Below are 22,134 nucleotides of genomic sequence, written 5' to 3' on the forward strand. Positions count from 1 at the left end.
CATAGCATACATTTCAAAAATAATCAATTTTTGAATTGGGTGGGTTTATTAATTAATTACCCTCTTATATGTGCATAATGATTATTGGCTTTATAGGTTATTAAAAACTACAGTTTGGTCCCTTCATGAAAAATACAGAATTGGGAAAGCAACAAACTTCGCCGCGGCGAATAATTCCAGTATGTACACTAGGGTTACCATCCATATGGAATCCTCTGGTGGGTCAATCCAGTGAACTTGCCTACAGCAAGCACCCATGTGTTGCATCAGGTTGTCACCAAACAACCTTGACAAGTGAGATCAGTCACTGTCTTTTGACAGGGTCGTTCAACACTACGATAGCCTTACCGTATTATCTGTGCCCTTACTTCAGAATAATACTAGGGCTACAGACTTTTCTAGAATGGCCACCATATGTGCTCATAGGGATCTCACTATCAAGATTTGAAACACTTGACACCCTCATCACGATTCTACCATTCTAAGGACATATATCAATACATATTGCAATAATAATGATTTACGCGATATAGAATAAAATGCCTTTTATTGATTAATGAACATTATGGTCAATTCTACAATAATTGATTGGCTCTAGGGCATCTACTCTAACAAATACTTGATGTTTTATGTATAATCCCACCGTTTTAAGTGATTGACCCTGGCTTTTGTTTAGAGTCACGCAAAAGCTAACTGCAATTGGTAATTGCCTTCTCTTCAGTCTGAAGGGCCATTTCATATCTACATTGGACATTTTGTTATTCTAGGAATCACAACATTATCACCAATGTTTGACCTTGTAATAATTGTTGCTTTGTGCACCACTTCCCTAGATGAGTTACAATCAATCTAGTCCCATTGACCATCTGATTGATTTAGATTTCGTAGCAACATAATCAGAACTCCAGTTTTTAATTGCAATTCATGTTTTGGCATACTAGAGCACATCAAAGAGTTAAAGAACTCTATTGGATATAGAATATCATCATCATTTGAAGTCCCTTCTGCTTTGCAAGTGCTGTTTGAATTGTGATAGGTCTTTGTTTCTGATTGCAATTTTTGAATGATGTAATCATTCAATTCATGTGCTGTATCATTTCTGGCTATCAATATTGCCCTCTCTCTTATATAATCAACATTGCCTATCTCAGCAGATAGATTCGATAGAACAACATTCACAATTCTTTCTTTTGGATTGCTGTGTTGAGAAAGTTTCAAATCTTCAGGAATTTCTATAAAACTTTCATCTTCTGTTACTCCTGTTCCTTCACCAATTTATAGTAACCATCTGTCAAAAGTAGTCAACTCATCCAATTCTTCATTGCTTTGGAAATTCTTTTTCAATCTCATATTTTATGTTAGCTTCAATGAAGATAAACATGCTTGCATCACATCATATTTTTTCCCCTTTGGTATAACTGGTAAAATATGTTTGAAGTCTTCACCCAGTGCAACAGTTATGCCTCCAAATATTCTATCAGCATTTGACAGATCTTTATCAGACAAAATGTCCCTTAAAGATCTGTTAAGTGCTTCAAAGCAATACCTATTTGTCATTAGTGCTTCATCCCAAATTATCAAAGATGCTTTCAAAATCAATTTTGCCAATTGCGTCCTTTTTTTAATATCACTTGTACTCTCTTTAGTTATATCTAAAGGTATGCTGAAACATGATTGGGCTATTCTTTCTCCTGGTAACAGCAAGGCAACAATTCTTGACGTAGCAACAGTGAGAACAATTTTACCTTTAGACCTCAATTTTGCTATTATTATTGAGCATAGGAATGTTTTGCCTGTTCCAATATGCCCAAAAACAAAAATGGCGTTCCTCTTTCATTATAAACTGAATCAATGATTGAATTGTAAATGCCTCTTTGTCCATTGTTTAGACCACTGTATAAATCATTGTGCAGGATTTTGTTGCTGTCAATATCGTAATTCAACTCCTCAGTAATCAACTTATTTTGCGTATTTTCAAATTCAGGGCGATTTGGAATTGGCAGTCCATGAAAATCAGCCATTGTTTTCCCTCTTTTCTTAATGAAGTCTTCAATCTCAGTCAATGCATGATTGTGTAACTGTTCCCTACTATATCTCATCGTTCTCATTCCTGTTTTTTTCCTGAGATTATATGCGATGTCTTCAGATAGTTGATCTACATTTGCTCGGCATAATTCTATTGGGTTTACAACTTCATTAAATAAAAGAATTGTTACAAATAGCTGTCATAACTATGTTCCAGTAGCCCATATTGATGCTTCAGCCAGGCAATCATTCAATTCTCTGTCATCATCCAGTAAGCCTAATGCATAACATGCATCTTTGAATGTAGGATGTATTCTTCCATTAACAATTCTAATATTCTCAAATGATGTTGCTCCTCTAACCAAATTTAGCAACATCTGCAAATAATATTTCTCACTGCTACCTGGAAATGCAAAGTAAATTTTGCCAATAAATCTTTCACCTTCTCGTTGACTCCATCTCCTTTCTTTTTCATTCCAAACCCATTGTGTTGGGAAGTCAGAATAAGTCAATGATCTTTCCTCTTCATATTCTTGATTACATTTCATCCACTCTGTTAATTTTGTTTGAATAACAACGTTGCTCTCCAAATATTTTACTAAATTCTGATTTGGATCGAAGACGGCTATTTGTTCATTCTCCAAGTGGAAAGGAAGCCTTTCAACAGCTGGTTCTCTATAGTACATATCAAATTGATATATCCTCTAGCCAGCTTCCATGGCAGAGATATATCTATAGACGTAGTAATTGGATTTTTCAATGTTATATTCATAACAAATCATGACAAATATTATGATAACATTATATTTTATACTTCTATATACATACCTACAATCAACATAAGCTTTAATTTCATCCTCCTCTGTAATATTCGTGTATCTAGAATTCCCTTGGGTATTTTTTGCAACCTCCATAGAAACTATAATTCTGTCGGGTCCTTTGTTGACATACTTGAATAGATACTTGATTGATCTATGCTAGTTACAGATCTTAACATTTATGTGACCANTCAAAGGCTTCAGATTTATGTCTCATAAGGTAGACATAACCATATCTACTGAAATCATCAGTAAATATGATGAAGTATGAATATCCACCTTTGGCCTCAACTGTTACTGGACCACATACATCACTATGGATGATGCCTAACAGCTCAGTAGCCCTTTCACCTTGTCCTGTGAAAGGAGACTTGGTCATCTTGCCTAACAGGCATGACTCGCATACCTCAAATTACTGAAAGTCAAAAGGGTCCAAAACTCCATCCCTTTGAAGTTTTGCAATGCGGGTCTTATTAACATGACACAATCTACAGTGCTAGAGATATGTCTGGTTTTGATCGCTATGTTTAGCTTTCTTGGTTTCAATATTGAGAATATCTTTATTGTTTAAATCAAGAACATATAATCCATTATATAACCTTGTAATTCCAAATAGAATACCATTCAAACTAAAGGACAACAATCCATTAGATATCTCAAAATGAAACCCTATATTATCTAAAGCGGATGCTGAAATAATATTTCTAGAAATAAAAGGTACATGACAACAGTTATGTAGTTCCAATAACAAGCCCGTAGGCAAAGATGAACAATAAGTCCCTACAGCTAATGCAGCCACATGTGCTCCATTTCCAACTCGTAGGTCCACCTCTCCCTTGGCGAGCACTCTACTCTGCCTTAGTCCCTGCACATCAGTACAAATGTGAGTACCACATCCTATGTCAATGACCCAAGATGTTGAGGGAGAGAAGTTAATCTCAATCATAAAAATACCTAAAGTCGTAGCCTCTGACTTCTTCTTGCTTGCGAGGAAAGCCTTGCAGTGTTTCCTCCAATGGTCAGGCTTGCCACAAAAGAAGTAGACTACCTTGCCCTTCCTTCCCTATGTCGCTCTCAAGACCAAGAGCAATCTATCCTTTGGGCTTGGGCTTGGGCTTGGGCTTGGGTTTGGCCTTGGCCTTACCCTTCCCGTTGCCTTTGCTTTACTGGCAGCAACCAGTAAAACAGGCTTGGACTTTTTCAAGTCCTGCTTTGTAGTCCTTAGCATGTTCAAAAGTTCTGACAAGGTTTTCTCCATCGTGTTCATATTGAAGTTCATTATGAATGGAGCATAAGAGTGAGGCAAGGATTGCAGAATAAAATCCATCTGTAATTCTGCATCCAAGCCACATCCCAAAGTCTCAAGCCTCTCTATGTGCTCGATCATCTTGAGAACATGAGGACCAACTTGGGCTCCCTCAGTCAGACGACTCCCAAATAGTACTTTCGACACCTTATACCTCTCATGTCGAGCATTTGTTTCGAAAAGCTCCTTAAGGTGTAGAATAATGGAAGAAGCATCCATATTCTTATGCTGCTTTCGTAGCATAGGTGTCATCGATGCTAACATCAAGCATTGAACGCTATTAGCTTCATCAAAGAACTTTTGATAAGTATCCTTTACTTCCTGCGTGGCATCAGGATCAGGCTCAACCATGTATGGCTTTTCAAGGATATACAATTTCTTTTCTGACTTAAGTATAATCTGAAGATTATGATACCAGTTTGAGAAATTGGATCCATCCAACCTGTTTTCTTTCTCAATTATCGGTCGCAAGTTCATAATGCTCATTTTGGTGAATCTACAATTGCAGAAAAATAAAGTCATTATAAAGTTCATTATTATTTAATATGGTCTTTTATTAAACGATGCTCCCACTATTTTACTCAAGTCAATAGCCCTTACTATTAACTTGGGAAAGCCCGTTGACTTTCCTAGTGGACCGAGATCCCATCCTGCTCATTTCAAACCTTCGCTTTGGCAAACAAGCCAAAATGAGTTGATTAGGTAGGCCAACAAACTTAATCCACACTAGTTGATAGCTCCTGCTATCAACCTCAAATGTGAAAAAGCCAACAAGCCAATCACACAATCTAATGGCTCCAACCATTGTCCTCAAGTGTGATTCTCAGTTTCAGTAGAGTGGACACTACGTGTCACCATGTACACACAATATGTGTACTGCTCTACTATGCCTATGATGCATTTATCAACCTTCGCTTTGGCGAACAAGCAAAACCGTCATTTTAAGTCGACCCATCACCATTAAGGAAAACTCCTATGCATTTTAACCTCCCACTGGTAGAAGTGTACCCTTCGCTTTGGCGAATAAGGTTTCGACGAATAGTGGTTTGATTAAAACCATGGTGATGGAAGGCTTACGTGACTTAATATACTTTGATTGAGGGTTTTTATTTAATGTCTCATCAGATTATTATCTTTGTTAGAATGACATTGTTTGGCATGTTATTCAACATTCAACCTTAGCATGCATTCTAAACACAATATTAAAACATGCCGGTACATGGCCCAACTAAAACCGATTTCCTCGAGCCTAGAGGAATCGGTGGGTCACCTAGGGGTCCTGTAATAAACATCTTAAGTCTTCAAGTATAGTTGCCGCGTCCTTTGCTCTGTCTTCAAGTATATTACAAAAATATCATTCTAAATTTACAATAAAATTAATATTAAACTAATTTTACATTAACAAATTTAGAAACCTCGATTTACATTCGAGGGGAATGAGATGAGAAGAGAATATACATTGAGAAGAGGAGATAGGCAAGACACGCAGGCCCTATTTAAAAATTTACAACCATACATATCCAAAAAAAATTTAAAACATTCACCATAGGTCTAAGGCTCATGTACCGAGCACCATGCAATATACAAACAAGTACATAATATACATTTCAAAAACAATCAATTTTTGAATTGGGTGGGTTTATTAATTAATTACCCTCTTATATGTGTAGAATGATTATTGGCTTTATAGGTTATTAAAAACTGCAGATTGGTCCCTTTGTGAAAAATACAGAATTGGGAAAGCTACAGACTTCACCGCGGCAAAAAATTCCAGAGAGCACTTCGCTGCGGCGAAACTTGGAAATTCCAAATATGAACAGTTCGCGTTTTTTGCAGTTTTTGTGTAATAACACGAATCCAAATCAAATTGAATGCACACACGTTCAACTAGGACATCAACCAACCAATATAACATCCATCAACACATTATTAAACCAATTTATCATTTGAATCATTCATTCAACAGTAGTTTTGTAGATTTTGCAGATTTAACAAAAACAAGCTTTTATGGCAGATTTTGTGCAGATTCATCAAGGCAACATGTTGTCAACCATTCATAAAAACTGTAAAATCTGGTACCCTAGGCTCTGATACCACTGTTAGGAAGCGATCCAGTTACGTAGTGGAAAACACTTGCAATCGGTAAAGACTTGGTTATCCAAGTGTTTCTCCATGAATGACATAGGAGAAGCAGCCTACATCCTCATAATCAAGATCTATCATGATAGATCGCGTTGGTTGCTTGTTCTAAGTCAGAATACATACATTGACAAGGTACTGAAGAGATTCAGTATGGAAGAATCCAAGAATCCAAGAAGGGATTTCTTTCGATGTCATATGGTGTCTATCTCTCTAAGGATATCTATCCTAAAACAAAAGATGAGAGAGATAGGATGTAGAGGATCCCATATGCGTCAGCAATTGGATCCATTGTGTATGCTATATTGTGCACTCAGATTGATGTCTCATGTGTATTAAGCACTTGTAGTAGATATCAATCAGATCTAGGTGAGCGTCACTAGATGGCTGTCAAGAACACCCTCAAGTACCTGAAAAGGACTAAGGATATGTTTTTTGTTTATGGAGGAGAAGATGAGCTCACTGTAAGAGGATACAGTGATGCTAGTTTCCAAACGGATAAAGATGATTATCGTTCACAATCCGAGTTTGTATTTTGTCTCAATGGGGGTGCGATGAGCTGGAAGAGCTCCAAGCAAAACACTGTAGCAGACTTTACAATGGTGGTTGAGTATATCGTATTATCCGATACGGCCAAAGAGGTAGTCAGGATTAAGAAGTTTATCACCGAACTTGGTGTGGTTCGGTTATGGATCCAATAGATATCTATTGTGACAACAATGGAGCAATAACTCAAGCGAAGGAGCTATGGTCTCACCAGAAGTCTAGACACATACTCAGACGATTTCATCTCATCAATGAAATGGTTGAGAGGAAACATATGCAGATTAGTAAAGTACATACTGATGACAACCTTGTCGATCCATTGACGAAGCCTCTGTTGCGGTAGAAGCATGAAAAGCACTTAAGGTCATTCGGTATTAAATACATGAATTATTGGCTATAGTTCAAGTGGGAGATTGCAAGAGTAGGTGCTCTAGAGCCAATCAATTATTGTAAAATTGACTCTTTGTAATAATGTTTATTAATCAATAGAAGGCATTTTATTCAATATTGTGTAAATCATATATGTATGTATTGATATATGTCCTTAGGATGGTAGAACCATGATGAGGGTATCAAGTGTTTCAAATCTTGATAGTGAGAACCCTATGATCATGTAAATCCCCTCCCTAGCCAGGTATTTTCTAAGTATCCCTTGGCCATTGAGAGCCTAGAAAACGCACGCCTGGGGAATAATTTTGTTTTAAAACCCTATTTAAAGAATAAACCTGTAATTTAAAAACATTTTTTTTTCTTATTTCTAAACTATAATAAACTCCTTGTACAAGTCAAATAATATAGTTTCCTTTCTTGGAGTAAATTATGAAATGCTTAGTAATAATTACTAGAACATACAAATTTTTACAAACTTTACTAGCAATTTGATTTCCTTTATTAACACAACTATATTTACTTTATTACAGAACATGAACATATTTACCACATCATGAAATATGAACATAATTACTTCACTAAATACTAGCAAAACCATTCAATAGTCATCATTAAAACCAAGTTCTCAAAATCCCATAACAACATCCCTTCATGCTTGTGGCATCCCTTGGAATCCTCTCCCAGCTTCATGCCTTAATCCTTACCTACAAAACATATAAATATCGTGGGGTGAGCGCTAATCGCTCAGTAAGCGAATGTGGCTATTCTAACTTTTATACATGTCTTACACATACAAAATGTTCATAAATTCACAACATATTATTCATTGTCAATGTCATAAATCATAGTCATGATATTCACATTGACTTTCTTATACACATAAGTCATAGTATATTTAAAACTGTAAGTAATTGATTTATCATACGCAGCGGAAAAACAAAAATTCAATCGGTAAATCAATTACCTTTCTTTGCCAAGATCCGAGTATAAATTATACCGTTTACATGTTTATAAACAAAATATGTATAAAGTAAATCCATTCAATGATTACAATACTTACGTACGTTTAGAGGCTCTTTCGAATATCTTTGCTTTCGGACATGAACAATGTTCACCTGTTATTGTTCATGGTTACTGTTCACCGTCTGCTGTCATGTCTACTGTTCACGTGATTCTTCGCTAATTGATCCAAAGTAGGATCACACTCATGAAAGTCCACACGAAGATAATCCGCAGAACCCTTGATTATTTTGCTAGACCAATCAAGGGCTTTAAGAATCAAGAAAAAAGAACAAGAAAAGTTTTCTTCTTGAGAGAGAGAGAGATAGGGTGGGGTTTTAATTGAATGAATAATTCCCTTTCTATGTTTTAATTTTAAGTTGCACTTATATAGTGCAACAATTAAAACCCTATTCCACTTAGGAATAGCCATGGGCTCCAACCCTACTTCACCCTTGCAACCAAACACACCCTTTATGGTATTTTAATTAATTAAATATTATTATAAATAAAATCAATTAATAATAATAATATATTAACATTCAATTAATAATAATAATTCATTTAAATATATACATAGATATATTTAAATATAATCTCACTAATTTAATTTTAATATTAAAATTAAATACAGGCAACAACCTCAGCAAATTTAATTGTACTGTGATATTACCAAAATACCCTTTTGTCCTAAAAGACGAAAATAACCTTCTCACAAATTGATTCTTAAATTATCTTCTAAGTGTGTGACCTGTAGGCTCCTTATCATATCGACAGTGAGTAGTATTGTGATTAACACCAATTGATCGTCTCACTACACACAGACCAAGATTGGCCACTAGTAAGGCATCATGGCCACTCGATAGATTCGGATTCAGCGAAACCGTAGCCTGTCAACGATATGGTTACCGTGTAATCAAATCCTTTCATCAACTGTTATCTCATCGAGACTGAGGTACAGAAATAGTGTCAACCTCAGATATCCTCAACATGTTTGTATTCAGTTCCTGGACCAATGATAGGAATATTAAATTGGATTGAGCATCAACGCAATCCCACCATGGCCACATATTTAGTGTCATTGCCATTTACTGAATTACTCAGTGAGATAACTTCTCCTGTACCCAAGAGTGATGAATCATTTGTCGATCCACCATAGTCTCGATACACTTCTCAATGTAGCCAATCACTACCGTATTGATAGCTCTGAATAAAACTACGTCGGGCTAATGTCAAACTACACCAATTGGGGCACAAGGACCTTCGGTTATCTCAAGTCTAAGGATCACATGCACCACCATCCGTTAGAGGATTTATGTCATAGACATTAGGGTTACCATCCATATGGAATCCTCTAGTGGGCATGTCCAGTGAACTTACCTCTAGCAAGCACCCATGCGTTGCACCAGGTTGTTGGCAAACAACCTTGACAAGTGAGATTAGTCACTGCCTTTCGACAAAGTCGTTCAACACTATGATAGCCTTACCGTATTATCTGTGTCCATGGTCAGAATAATACTAGGGCTACGGACGTTTTTAGAATGGCCACCATATGTGATCATAGGGTTCTCATTATCAAGATTTGAAAGACTTGATACCTTCGTCACGGTTCTACCAACCTAAGGACATATATCATTACATACATGATATAGAAGAATATGCCTTTTATTGATAAACAAACATTTATTACAAAGTCAATTTTACAATAATTGATTGGCTCTAGGGCACCTACTCTAACAATCTCCCATTTGCACTATAACCAATCATTCATGTATTTAATACCGAATGACCTTAAGTGTTTTTCATGCTTCTACTGCGATAAAGGCTTCGTAAGTGGATCGGCAAGATTGTCATCAGTATGCATTTTACTGATTTGTACATCTTTCCTCTAAACCATTTCTCTAATGAGATGAAAACGTCTAAGTATGTGTCTGGACTTCCAGTGAGACCGTGGTTCCTTTGCTTGAGCAATTGCTCAATTGTTGTCACAATAGACATCTATCGGATCAACAATCATGGAAACCACACCAAGTTCGATGACGAACTTCTTAATCTAGACTGCCTCCTTAGCCGCATCGGATAATGCAATATACTCAGCCTCCATTGTAGAGTTCGCTACAGTGCTTTGCTTGGAGCTCTTCCAGCTTACTGCACCCCCGTTGAGATAAAATACAAACCCTGATTGCGATCGATAATCATCTTTATTCGTTTGGAAACTACCATCACTGTATCCTTTTACAGTGAGCTCATCTTCCCCTCTATAAACCAAGAACATGTCCTTAGTCCTCTTCAGGTACTTAAGGATGTTCTTGACAACTATCTAGTGATACTGACCTAGATCTGATTGATATCTACTACAAGTGCTTAACGCACATGAGACATCAATCCGAGTATATAACATGGCATACAAGATGGATCCAATTGCTGACGCATATTGGATCCTCTTCATTCTATCTCTCTCATCGTGTGTTTTAGGACACATATCCTTAGAGAGATAGACACCATGTCACATCGGAAGAAATCCCTGCTTGGATTCTTACATACTAAATCTCTTCAATACCTTGTCAATGTATGTACTCTGACTTAGGCCAAGCAACCTACGTGATCTATCTTGGTAGATCTATATTCCAAGGATGTAAGTTGCTTCTCCTAACTCTTTCATGGATAAGCACTTAGATAACCAAGTCTTTACTGACAGCAAGTTCGGTATATCATTCCCGATCAGAAGTATGTCATCGACATACAACACTAGGAATGTCACTGCGCTCCCACTCACTTTCTTGTAAACATAGGGCTTATCTTCGTTCTTGATAAAACCGAATTCTTTTACGGCTTCATCAAAACGAATGTTCCAGCTCCTTGAAGCTTGCTTGAGTCCATAAATGGATCTCTACAACTTGCATACCTTCCCAGCTTGCCCATTAAGAACGAAACCATCGGGTTATGTCATATACACATCCTCTTCAAGGTTTCCGTTCAGGAAAGCCGTTTTGACATCCATTTGCTAAATCTCATAATCATGATATGTAGCAATCACAAGCATAATCCGGATGGATTTAATTATGGCAACTGGCGAAAAGGTTTCCTCATAGTCAATACCATGAATTTGCTTGAAACCTTTGGCAACCAGTTGTGCTTTATAAGTGTGCACCTTGCCATCCATGTCAGTCTTCTTCTTGAAGACCCATTTACACCCTATGAGTTTTACCCCTTCAAGTGGTTCCACCAGAGACCATATTTGGTTCTGGTACATGGAGTCCATCTCAGATTTCTTAGCTTCAAGCCATTTAACGGAATCTAGATCTGATATAGCGTTTTCGTAGGTTTTGGGTTCATCGTCTTAGTAGACAAGTACGTCACTGTATTGAGTCACGAGATAATTGTATCTCTCAGGCTCATGGCGTACTCTCCTAGATCTACGTAGCTCTTGTGCTACTTGAGGTGGTTCACTTTGATCCATAAGTTGTGGAGTAACCTCCTCCTGATGTTCAACCACTGTTTGTGGCACATCTTCCCGTCATTCATCTAGTATATATTATAGCTCTAGAACTTCATCGAGTTCTACTTTTCTCCCGCCAGTACTTCTTAGAAAAAATTCCTTTTCTAGGAAGACACCAATACGAGCAACAAAAATTTTGCTTTCTTTTGGATGGTAGAAATAGTATCCTTTGGTCTCTTTAGGATACCCTACAAATATACATTTGTAGGATTTTGGGCCCAACTTGTTCGAAGTCAATTTCTTGACATAAGCTTCAAACCCCAAATCCTTAATTAATACAAATTGGGCTTTGCCCATTCCATAGTTCAAATAGAGTCTTGTCTACAGACTTTGACGTCACATGGCTCAAAATGTGAGTCGCAATCTCTAGGGCATAACCCCAGAATGATGCAAGCAAATCACTAAAACTCATAATGGACCTAACCATGTCAAGTAAGGTCCTATTCCTCCTTTCAGACACTCCATTGTGTTTGGGTGTATACGGAGCGGTGAGTTGTGATACTATCCCACATTCTTTCAAGTATTTAGAAAACCCTGAGCTTAAGTATTCACCTCCTCGATCCGACCGAAGAGCTTTAATACTTTTGCCCAACATATTCTTTACTTCATTCCTGAATTCCTTGAATTTATCAAAGGCTTCAGATTTATGTCTCATAAGGTAGACATAACCATATCTACTGAAAACATCAGTAAATGTGATGAAGTATGAATATCCACCTCTGGCCTCAACTGTTAGTGGACCACATACATCACTATGGATGATGCCTAACAGCTTAGTAGCCCTTTCACCTTGTCTTGTGAAAGGAGACTTGGTCATCTTACCTAACAGGCATGACTCGTATACCTCAATCCCTTTGAAGTTTTGCAATATGGGTTTGATTAACATGACCCAATCTACAATGCTAGAGGTATGTATGGTTTTGTTCGCTATGTTTAGCTTTCTTAGTTTCAACGTTGAGAATATCCTTATTGTTCAAATCAAGAACATATAATCTGTTATATAACCTTCAATTCCAAATAGAATATCATTCAAACTAAAGGACAACAATCCATTAGAAATCTCAAAATGATATCCTATATTATCCAAAACAGATACTAAAATAATGTTTCTAGAAATCGCAAGTACAAAATAAAAGTCTTTGAGTTCTAATAATAAGCCCGAAGGCAAAGACAAACAATAAGTCCCTACAGCTAATGCAGCCAAATGTGCCCCATTTCCAACTCGTAGGTCCATTTCTCCCTTGGCGAGCAATCTATGGCTTATCAAGGATATACAATTTCTTTTCGGACTTAAGTACAATCCGAAGATTACAATACCAGTCCAAGAAATTGGATCCATCCAACCTATTTTCTTTCTCTATTATTGGTCGCAGGTTCATAATGCTCATTTTTAAGTGAATCTATAATTCAGAAAAGTAATGTCAATATAATGTTTATTATTTCTTAATATGATCTTTTATTAGAAAAACACTCCCACTGTTTTCCTTAAGCCAATAGCCCTCACTATTAACTCGGTAAAGCCCTTTGGCTTTCCTAGTGGACTGAGATCCCATCTGGCCCATTTCAAACCTTCACTGTGGTGAACAAGCCAAAATGGGTTGATTAGGTAGGCCAACAAACTTAATCCACACCAGTTGATAGCTCCCACTACTAACCTCAAATGTGAAGTAAGCCAACAAGCCAATCACACAATCCAACGGCCTAGCCATCGTCCTCAAGTGTGATTCCCAGTATCAGTAGAGTGGACACTACATGTCGCCAGATACACTCAACATGTGTACTTCTCTACTATGCCTTTGACGTGTTTATCAACCTTCGCTGTGGTGAACAAGTAAAACTGTCATTTTAAGTCGACCTATCATCATTAAGGAAAACTCCAATGAATTTTAACCTCCCACTAGTAGAAGTGTACCCTTTCGTTATGCCAAACAAGGCTCCGATGAACAGTGGTTTGATTAAAACCATGGTGATGAAAGGCATACGTGGCTTAATATATCTTATTTAAGGGTTTTTATTTAATGTCTCACCGGATTATTAACTTTGTTAGAATTACATTGTTTGGCATGTTAACATTCAATTATTAAAAAATTAAAGGTGCTGGTACATGGCCCACTAAAACCGATATCCTCGAGCCTAGGGGAATCAGTGGGTCAACTTAGGGTTTAAAAATAAATCTTGGATCTTCAAGTTATTCCTCTTCATAGCTCCTTCGTTTCTTCTTCACGATCATTACAAATAATTTTATAATAAAAAACCTATTCTAATTTACATCAATAAAATAGAAACTTCGCGTTACATACGAGGGGAGTGAGAAGAGGAGAAGAAATACATAGAGATTTAAGAGAGAGAGAGAGAGGCAAGACACGCAAGTCCTATTTGTTTATAAAAATTACAAACAAACCCAATAAACAATAAACAATAGGTCTAAGGCTCATGTATCGGGCACCATACAATTATCAAACAAGAACATTGCATACATTCATAAACAATCAATTTTTAAATTGGGTGGGTTGAATTATCAAGTTACCATCTTAAACGTGCAGAATGAATATTGGCTTTAAAGGTTCAAAAAACTACAATTTAGCCCCTGTGCAAAAACGGAAAACAAAAACGAAACAGTAGGTTTCTTGCCGCGGCGAAGTTCATGCAAACATGGTCGCTGCGGCAAAGTTTTATTTTGTTGCGGCGACTGTGAACTTCCAGAAAACACAAATTGTTCCAGAGAGTTTTATGTCGCGGCGAAGTTTTATTTCATCACGGCTAGATCTACCTTTCCGGAATTTCACCGCAGCGAAGGTTTATTTTGTCGCGGCCAGATTCACTTTTTGCATCTCACCGCGGCGAAGTATTATTTTGCCGCGGCTAACGCCACAAAACAATGAATCAAGCACAGTAACGTCTTTTGCCATTTTTCACATAATGACACGGATCCAAATCAAATCGAATGCTTAAACATTCAACCAAGATACCAACAAACCAATACACATTCAATCAACACATTATTTAATCAATTGATTAATTAAGACATTCAACATACAAAATTTTTCCCGATTTAAAAAACACTTCAAATCATGCAATAACATGTTATCAAACAAATATACATGTTATCAAACATCAATTAAACAATATAATCTAATACCTGAGGCTCTGATAACACTGTAAGTAATTGATCTACCATACACAGAGGAAAAAAAAAAATTCAATCGGTAAATCAATTACCTTTTTTTGCCAAGATCCGAGTATAGATTATACCGTTTACATGTTTATAAACAAAATCTGTATAAAGTAAATCCATTCAAGGACTAGAATACTTACGTACATTTGGAGGCTCCTTCGAATATCTCTAATTTTGGACACGAACATTGTTCACCAGTACTGTTCACGGTTACTATTCATGTTTACTGTTCACCATCTACTGTTCACGTGATCTTTGCTAATCGATCCAAAGTAGGATCGCACTCACGGAAGTCCACACGAAGATAATCTGCAGAACCCTTGATTATTTTGCTAGAACAATCAAGGGCTTCAAGAATCAAGAAAGAAGAACAAGAAAAGTTTTCTTCTTTAGAGATAGAGAGATAGGGTGGCTAGGGTTTTAATTGAATGAATAATTCCCTTTTTATGTTTTAATTTTAAGTTGCACTTATATAGTGAAACAATTAAAACCCTATTCCACTTAGGAATAGCCGTGGACTCCAACCCTGGTTCACCCTTGCAACCAAACACACCCTTTATGGTATTTTAATTAATTAATTAATTATTATAATTAAAATCAATAAATATATAATAATATATTAACATTCAATTAATAATAATAATTCATTTAAATATATACATAGATATATTTAAATATAATCTCACTAATTTAATTTTAATATTAAAATTAAATACAGGCAACAACCTCAGCAAATTTAATTACACTGTGAGATTATCAAAATACCTTTTCATCCTGAAAGACGAAAATACCCTTCTCACAAATTGATTCTTAAATTATCTTCTAAGTGTGTGACCCATAGGCTCCTTATCATATCAGCAATGAGTAGTATCGCGATTAACACCAATTAATCGTCTCACTACACACAGATCAAAATTGGCCCCTAGTAAGGCATCATGGCCACCCGATAGATTCGGATTCAGCGAAACCGTAGTCTGTCAACGATACAATTACCGTGTAATCAAATCCTTTCATCAACTGTTATCTCATCGAGACTGAGGTACAGAAATAGTGTCAACCTCAGATATCCTCGACATGTTTGTATTCAGTTACTCGACCAATGATAGGAATATTAAATTGGATTGACCATCAACTCAATCCCACTGTGGCCACATATTTAGTGTCATTGCCATTTACTGAATTACCTAGTGAGATAACTTCTCCCGTACCCAGGAGTGATGAATCCTTTGTCGATCCACCATAGTCTCGATACACTTCTCAATGTAGCCAATCACCACCATGTTGATAGCTCTGAATAGAACTATGTTGGGCTAGTGTCAAACTACACCAATTGGTGCACAAGGTGCTCCGGTGATCTCAAGTCTAAGGATCACATGCACCACCATCCGTTAGAGGATTTATTCCATAGAAACTGGGGTTACCATCCATATGGAATCCTCTGGTGGGTCTGTCCAGTGAACTTGCCTCTAGCAAGCACCCATGCGTTGCACCAGGTTGTCGGCAAACAACCTTGACAAGTGAGATCAGTCACTACCTTTCAACAAGGTCGTTCAACACTATGATAGCCTTGCCGTATTATCTATGTCCTTGGTCAAAATAATACTGGGGCTATGGACGTTTCTAGAATAACCACCATATGTGATCATAGGGCTCTCACTATCAAGATTTGAAACACTTAATACCTTCGTCATGGTTCTACCATCCTAAGGACATATATCATTACATACACGATATAGAAGAATATGCCTTTTATTGATAAATAAACATTTATTACAGAGTCAATTTTACAATAATTGATTGGCTTTAGAGCACTACTATAACAAAAACATCCTAAAACACTAAACATATATGACTCATGCAACATTCACAAACACGACATGCCTATTTCTTTTATCTAGGTATTTGACATTTCGTTTATCTTTACAAATCGATCAGATTCATTTGAACCATTACCTTGTTCTTGATTACCACCTCAAGGGACTCATGGTTTCCATAAAATTTCCATTGCTCCTTAATAGACTCATGGAACTCATATACCATTACTCTGATCTTGGCCTTACGCCTCAAGAGACTCGTGGAAACCTTTCTTTAACATTTCATAAACCCTCCATAAGTCAACTAAACTAGGCTATATACATTATCATTTAGAATGCATTCATAAGGGATAACATCTCCCTTGAACATACATAAACATTACATATGCATTCATCATACATGTCATTTATAGCTAACTTATGGACATGCTCATTCATAACGTTCATTCATCTAGCATATACCCATGACCACTCTAATAAATCTTTAGTCAATTGAGCGAAATTCCTTGTCATGAATATTTTCTTAATATTTCTCATTTTCCTAATTCGTTCAAATTTCATGATAAATAAGGAATTTCACTACGTGTCTTTTACCCTTCTTGTTCATGTTAGGCCATAGGATTTATTTGGTGCCTTAACTGAATTTCCAAAGAAAATTCGAATTTTGTATTTGAAAGGTGGATGCCGCATTTTTTTTTTTTTTTGCATGCCCATTATTCAATTATCATTTAAGCATTTCCCAAACACAAATCAAGTCATAAAGCCACATAAAACCCTCCCTTTCACATTCAAACAAGTGCCAACCATCGTCCAACTACAAGTCTCTTAAGTGGCAATATCCTCCTCCTTTTCCAACACAAACCTCAACCAACACTAATTCAAACAATACATAAACAAACTATAACTTTATATATCAAATTAACTGATAATTTGAGAATTATACTGTTTTTATTAGGCTTTTTGGCTGGATTTTAGATACTTCTTAGTTCATTTTTTGCCTGAATTGCTACTTAATTCTTTACGTTTTGTGTTTCAAGCCAAAATGGATATTTTGAGCAAATAATGAGCGAATTGGAGTTTCTGGACCTAGAAGTGAGCAGATTTCAGAATTTGGAAGAGTTCTGAAGCAGATTGAAGCACTATAAAGCTTGTTCCAATGAGAAAGCATCAGAGATTGAAGATTCAAGCAAAGAAGCAAGCGGAGGGCAATTCTTTAATTTCAGAATTCTTCATGAAGGTTCGCCGCGGCGAAGGAAGTGAAACATGAGATTCTAACTTACCTCGTCGCAGCGACAAAGTCTGCGGATTTTTGTTTTCTTCAAAACGCACAGTTTTATTTTAGGAAAGATATACGTTTTTGGGCGAACTATAAAAGAAAAACTTTACCATTTTGAGAAGGGTGGTCGGAGTTCGCCTGGTTTTCATTTTTTTCCTTAGAATAGATTTGACATTTTTTTTAAGAAAGTGAGAAGCTTGGAGATTAAACCTCGTGGATTCTTCAACTAGGGGAGATATTTGTTAGAGTAGATGCCCTAAAGCCAATCAATTATTGTAGAATTGACTCTTTGTAATAATGTTCATTAATCAATAAAAAGGCATTTTATACTATATTGCGTAAATCATTATTATTGCAATATGTATTGATATATGTCCTTAGAATGGTAGAACCGTGACGACGGTATCAAGTGTTTCAAATCTTGATTGTGAGAACCCTATGAGCACATATGGTGGCCATTCTAGAAACGTCCATAGCCCCAGTATTATTCTGAAGTAAGGGCACAGATAATACGGTAAGGCTATCATAGTGTTGAACGACCCTGTCGAAAGGCAGTGACTGATCTCACTTGTCAAGGTTTTTTGGTGACAACCTGGTGTACAACATGGGTGTTTGCTGTAGGCGATTATACGCCAGCAAGTTCACTGGACTGACCCACCAGAGGATTCCATATGGATGGTAACCCCAGTGTCTATGGAACAAATCCTCTAACGAATGGTGGTGTGTGATCCTTAGACTTGAGATCACCGGAGCGCCTTGCACCAATTGGTGCAGTTTGACACTAGCCTAACGCAGTTCTTTTCAGAGCTGTCAATACGGTGGTGATTGGCTGCATCGAGGAGTGTATCAAGACTATGGTGGATTGAACAGAGGATTCATCACTCGGGTACGGGAGAAGTTATCTCACGACGCAATTCAGTATATGGCAATGACACTAAAACTGGGCCACAGTGGGATTGAGTTGCTGCTCTATCCAGATTATAATACAGGTCATTGGTCTAGAAACTGAATCATAATATCAAGAGTAACCGAAGGTTGACACTATTTCTATGCCTTCGTCTTGTAGGATAACGAATGATGAAAGGATCGAATTGTACGGTAACCATATCGTTGACAGGTAGCTACTTTACTAAATCCGAATCTTCGGGTGGCCATGATGCTTGCTAGGAGCCAATCTTGGTTCGTATGAGTGAGACGATTAATGGTGTTAATCGTGATAATATACACTACCGGTTGATGAGGAGCCTATGGGTCAGACACATAGAAGATAATTTAAGACTCAAGAAGAAACAAGGGCGTTTTCGTCTTTGGGCGAAAAGGTATTTTGGTAATTTCACAGTGCAATTAAATTTACTGAGGTCGTAGCCTTTATTTAATTTGTTAGAAAAATTAAATAAGTGAAATTCCGTTTAATATATGTTCGCATATATTCAAATAAATTATCATTATTTTAAATGTTAATATAATATAATATATTCAATAATATTAATTGATTTTAATTGAGAAATGAGAATTAAATTAAAAATATCAAATGGGAGTGTTTGGCAAATTTGGGGGTGTTTGGGTGGAGCCCAAGCCCATTCCATATGGGATAGGGCAACTAAATAAACAACTATAAAAGAAAAAGGTTTAGTTGAAAAAAAAAAAAGGTGTGTGTGTTATTTTGATTATTCCATTTCATTAAAAGAGAAAACCTCCTGCCCCAACACACTCTCCCACGCCACTTTCACTGTTTGATTGAAAATCAAACTTTTCCCTTTTGTTCTCTTGATTTCTTAAGGCTAAGGAGGATCTAGCAAATCCCTCTGGTTCTTGTTGATGTCTTCGTGTGGACTCTATGGTTCGATCCTACACTTGGATCGGTAGCAAACACGTTCAGAGACAATATTGGTGGAGCCCCAAAGTGGGTAGGTTTCAAACCTTGAACTAATTTTTGCAGATTTGATTATTTTATATAAACTGTGATTTTTATACCGGATCTGGTTCTAAGGAACGATCCATAGAGTTTATGTCTTTGTTTCGCTGCGTAACTGGGTGTTTACAAATATCTTTTCTTTTCTCTTTAATTCAATATGTTGAATGCTACGTTTACTATTTTTCTTTGTGTATTCTGATTTATATGAACTAACCCATTTTGGGTTAGGGTTTTGATTAAGTTCGGATTTCTATGGGTTAATGAGTTGATTATTGCTATTTCCATATTCTATTGCAATGATGTGTGGTTATTCTTTCTTTAATGGAATTTATTTGATAATATGATAATGAGAAATGAATCATGTTGAGCTTCTTGGGTAATCACATTGTAGTATTGATGCTAGAGATAGATTGGAATCAATGAAATCAATCAGGATTCCATTAGCTTAAGAACTTGGATCTATTATTCATCAATTTGTTGGGTGCGGAAGGTAATAGGGAAAAGTAGGAATTCATAGCCTGAGAAGGTATGTTTGACAACTTAGAGAATTCGATTTACAATCTGTGCATGTGAGTGTGGGATTAACATAGTCTATAGAATTCATCCATAGAGTCCGAATGAAGTCAAAACCCTAACTATTTGTTAAATTGATATTATTCTTGCGTTTAAATTCTTGCTCCATTAATTAGCTTTAATACTTCGTGAGTTTTGTTTTAGTTTTAGATTTAATCTCTCCATTAATCCAAACACATTCGGTTCCTCCAACTTGAAAACAGGTAGGAATTAGTGCTTAACAACCAATCCTCGTGGGAACGATACTCATCATCACTTTATTACTTTGGCGACTAATGCACTTGCTATTTATGCATGTTGTAGTTACAACGCATCAAGTTTTGGCGCCGTTGCCGGGGATTGAGTTTTGTGTTAACATTGAGTTTTCTTGTGTTAGCTAGATTGGAGTTTATTTTTGTTTTAATTTTTGTTTGTTTAATTTTTAGTTGTTCTTTTCGGTTGGTTTGTGATCTCACTTTTACTCTCTTTTTGTGTGTGGTTATGCGAAGAGCAAGACGTTGGCCAGTGGTTCCTGTTGATCTGAGATTGAAAGAACCACTAGAAGACTTAACAGAGAAAGAAGAGAAAGAGAGGCTACAATTGAACCAGAAGTTATAGTTGTTGAGATGGCAGAAAATAGAACACAAGGAAGTTTTCAGTCCTCGGTTGAGTTAGGGGTCGAGTATTACTAGACCAGCAGTACAAGCCAACAACTTTGAGATAAAGCTGGCAATCATCCAGATTATCCAGTAGTTGGTACAGTTCAGGGGAGATTTTAAGGAAGATCCAAATCTACACATTGCCAATTTTTTGGAGATTTGTGATACTTTCAAGTCAAACGGAGTATCAGATGACACCATCAGATTGAGACTATTCCCATTTTCATTGAAGGATAAAGCTAAGGGATGGTAATGGCATTACCATCAGGAACGATTACAACATGGAATGATTGACACAGAGTTCCTGACCAATTCTTTCCTCCAGCAAAATTGGCAAAGCTGAGAATGATATCATATAGTTTCTGCAGGAAGAGTCGGAATCATTGTATGAGGCTGGGAGAGATACAAAGAATTACTAAGGAGGTGTCCACATCATGGGTTGCCAGTTTGGAGCGCAAGTCCAACATTTTATAACGGATTGATGTGTGAATGTGCAAACTATGGTGGATGCAGATCGAAGGTGCATTGCAAAATAAGACTCCGGAAGAAGCTCAAGAGGTGCTGAAGTTCTGGCAAGCAACAATTATCAAAGACCTAATGAGAGGGTGCAACCGAAGAAATCTATGGGTCTTCAGAAATTGATGCATATACAGCCATTTTAGCCCAACTGAAAAAAATTCAGAAGCAATTAGGAAGTATGCAGGTAAATTCCATTTCAGCACCTCAACTAACTTGTGAATTTTGTGTAGGTAATCACGTGAGCACCGAATGTGAAGTGGGGAACATGTTGCGTCAGCATCATCATCATCGGAGCAGGTTAACTACTTGGTAGGAAATCAAAAGTAGCTGAACAACCTGTACTCCAACACATATAATCCTGGTTGGAGGAATCATCCAAACCTGTCTTGGGGCAATCAAAATCAGCAGAACAATCAATGGAACCAAAAAGCATTGTCAAACAACCAAACAGGGGTGAAAAATCAATCAGGAGAGCAAAGAGTGACAAAATTGGAGGACATGT

General features: G+C 36.8%; 1 protein-coding gene across 1 annotated transcript; it reads right to left on the reverse strand.

Moving 5' to 3' along the window:
* Positions 1-849: 849 nt before the first annotated feature.
* LOC116145521 lies at positions 850-2,099 on the reverse strand. The gene is made up of 3 exons (XM_031430976.1): positions 1,808-2,099; positions 1,446-1,691; positions 850-1,265 (listed from the first exon to the last, which is right to left on the reverse strand). The coding sequence occupies exons 1-3, from the start codon at positions 2,097-2,099 to the stop codon at positions 850-852; spliced, it is 954 nt and encodes a 317-aa protein (XP_031286836.1).
* Between the last annotated feature and the right edge of the window lie 20,035 nt (positions 2,100-22,134).

This window comes from Pistacia vera, unplaced genomic scaffold (assembly GCF_008641045.1).
Source record: "Pistacia vera cultivar Batoury unplaced genomic scaffold, PisVer_v2 Contig462, whole genome shotgun sequence".
Taxonomy (NCBI): domain Eukaryota; kingdom Viridiplantae; phylum Streptophyta; class Magnoliopsida; order Sapindales; family Anacardiaceae; genus Pistacia; species Pistacia vera.